Raw genomic sequence first — 9151 nt, forward strand, 5'->3', positions numbered from 1 at the left:
AACAAAAGCTTTCAGTTTAAAATTACGTTTTTACAGTATATTCCAGCATGGTCAAAAGTTATGACAAAACTAGTCCTCTGTTGTCTTCAGGCCTTTGATCTTTTCCAAACTAGAGATGGAGGAGTATACAGAAATTATAAGCTAATCAAATTATTTCAGAGTTCCAAGATTCAGTCCAGTTTCAATTTGAATCATGTCCTGTCTAATCTGTGTTCATCCTGACCTTCATATTAGCAAGAGAATCATGTCACATGTTACATCACAAAACATCTCATATCATACCTGTTCATTATATTATATAGAATTAGGTCTTCAGAGTTTTTTTGGAACATAAATCACAAACAGCCATTTTTTAAGTATTTTGTCAAGTCATTTGTCATATATTTGGGAAGAACAAATTGTTTTTAAAGCAGCATATAAAATTCAAAATGTGTAAATTTTCCCTTTAATTAAGGCAAATGCATAGTACTTTTGATGAATAATGAAAGTACTTTAAAAATTAATGTGCTGTGAATTGTTTCAGAGCTTCCTTTTCTCTTTTTTGTACTTTTTTTTAAAGAGATAAATGCTAGAGTTTTCATGGTTGCTCACCACTGGACTCAATCTGCTCCTGATGGCAAAGCTCCCACTGACTTCAAAAGAAACAGAGTTATGCCAATGCTGAGATCTTTAGAAAATATCAAAATGAAAACAGGAGAAAACTATAATTTAGGCCATTACTATCAAGGACTGTTTTGCATTTGCTGAATGCCAAAAACTGAAATATCATCAATTCTGAATTACAGCCTTCTGCAGAAATATTTTGGGGATTTCTTTGCTGGAAATAACATGAAAACAATAACAGTCTATCATAAAGATTAATAATCTCTGTAACAATGCATTTTGAAGGAGTTAAGCTTTTGTGAAAATGAAGACTTTCCTAATGCTCCATTCAAAATCACAATTAGTAGAGCAATAAGGATATTCCTGCTAGAGAGCAAGGAAGGAAATAGTACAAGATAGTTGTCTACCATGGAAAATATTCTGTTAACATGTGGCAATCAGTTTTAGAGGAGATGGAAATAAGCATGAAACAACTTCACTGAAATAATCGGGAGGTCACAGTGTCAAGCCACTGACTTCCCTGAATAAAATCCCCTGTATAATTCTTGGAATGATAATACCATTATGAATTTAACTGCTGAATGTCACAAACTAACAGAATGCCACTTCAAAAATGAAGAGAATCAGTAAAAATTTACCCACAGCAGAAGAGTCCTGATCACAGATTCCTATTTCGCTTACAGATTTATCTAGTAAAATGGCAATGAGAAATGGATAACATACTGTAACAAACCCTTGTTCTGTAAAACATCACTTATGTCTAAATAGTTTGACTGCATCAGATGGCAAACATCTGGGCACACAAGCATACTTCATCTCATATGTAAAACATAGAGGTGGAATCGTGTTAATAATATGTCAGTAAAATTTAAATGTTTTTCACTGTCTGGGTGATTTCATAGTGGATTAATTATGTCCTTCATTTACTTGAGATGAAACACTTATTCTTTCACTTAGGAGAAAACTCAACATCAGAGGAAAGCATTTGAAAATAACTTGTTGAATATATCTGTGAAGACCTAACAATGTGCCTGCTTTGGTGCACAGAAAGACAGTTTAGCAATGCATTAAATTGATTAAACACCGTTATTTTGCTCAGAAATGAAATCGCTCTCTCTCCTACTTTTCTTAAGAGACAGTTACTGTAGCTTTTTGAAAGGCTTCCAGCAGCAGTCTAGCTGCACAGATGTCTTCTGAATATGTATAGTATACCTGTTATACATCTGTCCAATCATACAACACCACCGAAAATCCCATCCAGGCCATAACTCATATAAAAAGCATTAGCATAAATATTGCTCTTGGTTCTCTTTTATCTAGGGGAGAATATGGCCTTCATGAATACACAGAAGTTAAGACTGTCACAATCAAAATCCCACAGAAGAACTCATAATGCTGCTTGAGGTACAGAGCGAATCTGAAAAGGGGATCTTCAAATGCAATCTTCAAATGAATCTGAAAAGGGGATCTGAATTCTGAAGAATTATTCATTAAACTTTTTGCTTTCTGATTGTATAGGAGGTACTTGCTTACATTAAAAATATAAAGAATAATACAGAAAAGTGGCTGAGAAAATGAAAACTCAGTGTCTGGTGCATAGCTTACTAATTTTGTAATTCATGTTCAGGAATAACTTTTTTTTTTTTATTTTCAGTGGAAAGTCTCTGTAGTGCTATTAAAATGTTCCTTTTTTGATATATCCAACAGGAACAGTTTGAATCTATGTGCCCTTCTAAATGTTAGATGACAGCTCTCTTTGCATTTTCTTTGTGGCCTTAAAAAAGCACTTATGAGTAATTAGAAGATAGATACTTTTCCACGTCTTTCAAAAATAATAGGCTTTTTCTAGATATATTTCTTAGACTACTGAATTCGTTTATTATACCACACAAATGTAATCTGGATTATATTTATCAATATTAAAATTCACTTTCAAAACGTAGTATCGCTCCTTTTGATAGTCTTTTCTATTACACTGGTTTACACCTGGGCACTATGCATCCTTAAAGAGACACTACGTTCTCCACCATGTGTTTAGGTCATTGGAAGCATACTATATTGGCTATATGGAAACTAAATAAGCTAATTATTTGACAGTATTATAAATAGAAAAATGTGAACACACAGAACACTGGACAATTTGCCAAGAGCCAGCACTTGTTTTTGTAATGATAAGTATATAAAAAAATTCTTAAGAGATAACAAGCGAGAAGTACCAAAGGGCAAGAAGAGAAGTGGAGGTGAGGGAAGGCAATCTTCTTTGTAATTTATACCATTTTTCCTGTACTCACATGTCTGCATGTTTTTCTTATAGCTGCTTCTTCTCATAAAGACCCTCTGCAAATATTTGTGTACCAAGCTGATCATAACCTGCAAGATCTCTTGGTCGTGCAGCTTCAGTATTTCACAATTCTCTGCTCATCAACAGCAACCACCAGATGAGTCCTGGGACAGTGGTCTACAGACACAAAGTATTGCAATTATGTAATCTCCTACTGACAGAGTCAAATTTTCCCTGCACTGAATCTGGAGCCCCAGTTCATCTCTTGTCAGAGGAAAATGTAAAGAAGAAAGCACAGAAATCAAAATAAGCACCAAAAAAAAGAGAAAGGGGAAAAATCCTAAAGAAATAAGTTGAAGAGAAAAAATTATAGCAAAACAATAGAAGAGATTTTGAAAGTGGTAATGAACATTGTATTAGAGAAAACCTGAATATCATGAAAGATTACATTTTTGAAAAGAGATGAAAAGCAGTCTGTAGAGCAGGTATGGATCTTCATAAAACTCTACTGTCGAAATTCTGCTTTTACTGAAGTCAATTGTAGAAGTCTCAAAGGAGGATAAACATGTCAAATTGCACTAAGCCTAAATTTTCATTTTGTTTTGGATCAGGCATGCACATATGAATCACAGAATCACAAAATCACAGAATGTTAGATATTGGAAGGGACCTTAAAAGGTCATCTAGTCCAATCCCACCACTGGAGCAGGAACACCTAGAGGGCTTTGAATGTCTCCACAGAAGAGGGCTTTGAATGTCTCCACAGAAGAGGGTTTTGAATGTCTCCACAGAAGAAGACTCCACAACCCCCCTGGGCAGCCTGTTCCAGTGTTCTGTCGTCCTCACTGAGAAGTTTCTTCTCATATTTAAGTGGAACCTCTTGTGTTCCAGTTTGAACCCATTACCCCTTGTCTTACCAGTGGCTGTCACCCAGAAGAGCCTGCCTCCATCCTCCTGACACTGACCCTTTACATATTTGTAAACATTAATGAGGTCACCCCTCAGTCTCCTCTTCTCCAAACTAAAGAGACCCAGCTCCCTCAGCCTTTCCTCATAAGGGAGATGCTCCACTCCCTTAATCATCTTTGTTGCCCTGTGCTGGACTCTCTCCAGCAGTTCCCTGTCCTTCTTGAACTGAGGAGCCCAGAAATGGACACAATATTCCAGATACGGTCTCACCAGGGCAGAGTAGAGGGGAAGGAGAACCTCTCTCGACCTACTAACCACCCCCTTTCTAATACACCCCAGGATGTCATTGGCCTTCTTGGCCACAATGGCACAGTTCTGGCTCATGGTCATCTGGCTGTCCACCAGGACCCCCAGGTCCCTTTCCCCTACACTGCTCTCCAACAGGTTGTTCCCCAACTTAGACTGGAACCTGGGGTTGTTCCTGCCCAGATGCAGGACTCTACACCTGCCCTTGTTATATTTCATTAAATTTTTCCCTGCCCAACTCTCCAGCCTGTCCAGGTCTCACTGGATGGCAGCACAGCCTTCTGGTGTGTCAGCCACTCCTCCCAGTTTGGTGTCATCAGCAAATTTGCTGATAGTACACTCTATTCCCTCATCCCAGCGACTGATGAATATATTGAACAATACTGGTTCCAGTAACAAGTCTTGAGGCACTCCACTAGATACAGGCCTCCAACTAGACTCTGCCCCATTGACCACGACTCTCTGGCTTCTTTCCTTCAACCTGCTCTCAGTCCACCTCACTACCTGATCATCCAGACCACACTTCCTCAGTTTAGCTGCAAGGATGCTGTGGGAGACTGTGTCAAATGCTTTACTGAAGTCAAGGCAGACCACTTCCACCACTCTGCCATCATCTATCCACCTTGTTATGTCTTCATAAAAGGCTATAAGGTTGGTTAAGCACGATTTCCCCTTGGTGAAGCCGTGCTGACTGCCCCTAATGACTCTCTTATCCTTGATATGCCTTGAGATGGCACCAAGGATAAGTTGTTTCACCACTTTCCCAGGGATGGAGATGAGGCTGATGGGTCTATGGTTATCCAGGTCCTCTTTCTTGACCTTTTTGAAGACTGGAATGACATTTGCTTTCCTTCAGTCCTCAAGCACCTCTCCCGTTCCCCACGACTTAGTAGAGATGATGGAGAGTGGTCTAGCAATGACCTCAGCCAGCTCCCTCAGCACCCACGAGTGCATCCCATCTCGATTTATGGATGTCCAGATTGCTTAATTGCTCCCTAACCCAGTCCTCATCAACCAAGGCAAACTCCTCCTTTGTCCTGACTTCCTCCGAAGCCTCAGAGGTACAGGGCTCCTCAGGACAGCCTCTGGCAGAGTAGACAGAGACAGTGAAGGCATTCAGTAACCCTGCCTTCTCTGTATCTTCTGTCACCAGGGCACCCACCTCATTCATCAGTGGGCCTACATTGCCTCTGATGTTAGTTTCATCTGCCATGTATTTAAAAAAGCTCTTCCTGTTGTCCTTGACTCCTTTCGCTAGGTTTTAAGGAGGCCTTAGGTTTCCTGGTTGCCTCCCTACATCCTCTGACAACAGACTTATATTCTTCCCAAGTGGTCAGTCCCTCCTTCCATGATCTGTAAACTCTCCTCTTCCACTTGAGCTTACCCAGCAGTTCCCTGTTTAACCACACAGGTCTCCTGGCTCCCTTCCTTGACTTCCTGCATATCAGGATGCTCTGATCTTGAGCCTGGTAGAAGCAGTCCCTGAACACTAACCAACTATCTTGGGCTCCTTTACCTTCAACTAGCCTTGCCCACAGGATTTCCCCTAGCAATTGCTTGAAAATTTTGCACAGCTGAAGTCCAGGGTTGAAATTCTACTTGCTATTCTGTTCCTGCCACACGAGATCCTGAACTCCACCATCTCATGGTCGCTGCAACCAAGGCAGCCCTCAACCTTTACTGCTTCGACCAGACCCTCCTTGTTAGTGAGGATGAGGTCCAGCGGCGCTCCTCTCCTAGTCAGCTCCTCCACCATTTGCATCAGAAAGTCATTGTCAATGCACTGGAGGAACCTTCTGGACTGTGGCTGGCTGGCTGAATGGTCCTTCCAGCAAACATCAGGGAAGTTAAAATCTCCCACAACAACCAGGGCCTGTGACTGTGAGGCCGCTCTCAGCTGTCTGTAGAAGGCTTCATCAACTTCATCACACTGATCTGTTGGCCTGTAATAGACACCCACAACAATATCATCCCTGCGAGCCTGCCCATTAATTCTCACCCGTAGACTCTCAACTTGCTCCTCATCTGCCCCTGGACAATACCCAATACATTGTAGCTGCTCTCTCACATAAAGAGCAACCCACCACCACACCTGGCTGGCCTGTCTTTCCTGAAAAGGACATAGCCATCCATGACCACATTCCAGTCATGTGAGCTGTCCCACCATGTCTCTGTAATTGCCACCAGATCATAATCTCCTGATAGAACACAGGTTTCTAACTCCTCTTGCTTTTTCCCCATGCTGCGTGCATTGGTGTACGTGCATTTCAGGGAGCAAGCTGAGCACACTGATGAAATTATATTCCTGACCATTTCCACTTGCCTTGTTTGGTTAACATGGAAGAGTGATATAGGGGAGCAAATTGGGTTCCTTTTCAATGACACTACGACAGAAGATGTGCGCTTGGCCTGTCTTTGGTATAATCCAACCACTAATAACCATTCAGGTCTTAGAAGTGGACTAGGACTAGCCTGAAGCAACTCCCCTCTGAATGTGTACTATGTGGCTGTTGTTTCTCATCTTCTCGTAGTGTTCCCTGGCAGCACAGGGCTGCATATCCAGTCCTACCAGGCTATGCTGGCTACAAGTGCAAGCACAAGCAAAGAACAACTGTGAAATATAACCCAAGGAAAGGGAAAACCCAGCATAAATATATGGGTATAGGAGAAGGATCAGCTTGAAGCTTGCATGCATATATGTTTTATTCCTTACAATGCCCAAAATATTTTAATATCATTCTCAACAAAATTGTAAATCCATTTTAGTTGTCGTTTGACAGAGTCTTTGTCTTATTTACAGATTTTAAAAGCTGGCAGTAGTCTTGTTTTGTAAATTTAAATGTTTCAATGTGATCAAAATCTAGCATCTAGTAGCAACTTTAAGTTCTCATTTTTTCAAAAACCTTGACTCAGAGAAATGTTTCTTTGTATATATTACACATGAGAGAGAGAAAAGAGCAAAAGAAGGCAAAGACTGTCATTCAACCAAGGTGAAACACCCAACTTTCATCAGAGCCAAGTATAGCTTTGGGTTAATCTGATGACACACTGAAGTTGTTCCCAAGAGATGCCAATGTAAAGAGATACACCTTTTGGCAACTTCTAAGTTTAAGGAATTCAATATGTGTGTGTTTGCCTAAAGCACTTGAGATGTGTTTGAAGGAGGCAAACAAGGGCTCAATAAATTGCATAGTCCAGTTTACCTTACAAAAGTACAGCAATTCACAGTGCATTGCATAAGTGTCCAACCCGGAAGAATTTCAGAATATGGTACTGTTTGTTCCTCAACTGCCCACAATGCACACACTACTAGTACTAATAAAATCTCCCTGTGAGTACCAGAAGTGTTCTTTCACAATTAAGAGTGCTTGTAACTCTGTTTGTAGTATTAAAGTCTCAATTTGATGGTGAACTATCTTTGCTATCTCTTTGCATTATATCTGCACATGCGTACAGTGGCTTGTGATGGCCCAATCCAGGCAGAAATAAAAGATTTAAACTCTGCAAATATTACACAGGTAATTAAGGAGGACCTTTCTTTCTGGGCTGGAACCACTGTCATGTTACTCCTGTTACATACCAAAGAAGTATAATTGAAATTTACTGGAATGAAACAGAAGAAGAGCAATAATTGATCTCTACGTAAATACAATGTTAGTGAAGTTGTAGTCAGCATTTCACAGAGAATAAAAGTTAACAAGAGAAGAGAACTTACTGCACTTCCTTTCAAATCTTCTGAAAACTGACTGCTGTAGTCAGCAGTAGTTATTAAATATGTATTTTATGTTCGGACTGAAATGGCAATATTTTTCATATAGTTCTTCAAGGCAATGGATGCCTGAGTAAATAATCTACAGCAAAATCCCAGCAGATTTGAATAGGACTATTCACTTTTCCAGTGATTTACCTTTCTATCCCCTTAACACTATTGAATAAATACCTTTAATTTTCATGAAAGTATGACCAAAGAGATGCTTTTGCAGTCTTCACGGAAAGGTATCTGTTTCGTGCAATTTCATACCATGTAGAAAAGCAAGTCCTAGAAACCTGGGTCCTTAAAGCCATTGTCTTGCCACAGAAGGCCTCCCCTGCCCTCTCCCCTACTCCTGACAAGCTATTTTTTTTAAGAGGACTGAAGATGTTGAATGGGAACAGCAAGATAGAGGGACCCTCGGGCTGTTTCAGTCAAAACAGTGAAGCTCTATGGAATTCTCTTTCTGTTTGAAGAAAGAAAATTACTGATTTTTCTCAACAGCCAGATATGCAGGTCTTAATACAGACAAGACAAGATATGGAAAAAATATTCAGAGCAAGAAAGGCATCTGTCTTGGATAAGGAGTGAAAATTCCCTGACGAAGCAGGTTTTAGAGAGGAATTTGAAAGATGTGAGATCTTGGCAGGCAAAAGCGCTTGGGGGGAGGAGAGTGGGATATTCCATCTGGGACACAAATGATAAGTGCAGAAAAGACAAGTGCATGAAAAACAGGGTGAAAGGAAGTGAGAAACAATAGAAATCTAAGGAGTGTGATGAGGAAGGAAAACAAAGCTGAGGACCACATAGAGATTCTGTAAGATCTCATTATAATCCTGTAAGAGTTAACATGAAAGGCTTTTTCTCCTTAGCCTCTCCACCATCATGTTTGCTTACAGATTGTGTTTGTCCTGCCTGATTCTTCTGCTATGTCTCTTCCCATTTAAGTCATGGTTCAGCGGGATTGGTGTTAATGTTGTCTTCCATCTATTCCTCTACTGAAAAGTGGGATTTAAATAGTTACTTATTAGGAAAAGCCCACTCTAAAATGAAGTAATTAAAAAAAATTGGAATAATTTAATTAATTTAGTGGAAGGCCCTAAGAACGGAATTATAACCTTTGCTATGTTGAGAAAAAACAGTGGCTTGATGAATATACTGCTCTGGAAACAAAAGTTGAAGATCTGGAAGCACAATATAAACTGACACAGTTAAATAAAATGTTTCATAGCCTTGTAGGAACAATACGAATCACTTCTTGCATGAAAAATTGCACAAACATTAAGATCCAGCAAACAGAA

At 39.9% G+C, this 9151-nt stretch overlaps 1 protein-coding gene across 1 annotated transcript in view; it reads left to right on the forward strand.

The window, feature by feature from the left end:
* Positions 1 to 2059, forward strand: part of ALDH1A1 (aldehyde dehydrogenase 1 family member A1) — a gene marked incomplete at its 5' end in the record, with an annotated part of 35509 nt that extends 33450 nt beyond the window's left edge. The window contains one exon of the mRNA XM_082074695.1: positions 1924 to 2059. Within this exon, the coding sequence (XP_081930821.1) occupies positions 1924 to 1996 (73 nt within the window). The 3' untranslated portion in view covers positions 1997 to 2059. The remainder of the gene's footprint in view (positions 1 to 1923) is intronic.
* Positions 2060 to 9151: the final 7092 nt, after the last annotated feature.

Source organism: Streptopelia decaocto, assembly GCF_964273445.1.
Source record: "Streptopelia decaocto genome assembly, chromosome: Z".
Taxonomy (NCBI): domain Eukaryota; kingdom Metazoa; phylum Chordata; class Aves; order Columbiformes; family Columbidae; genus Streptopelia; species Streptopelia decaocto.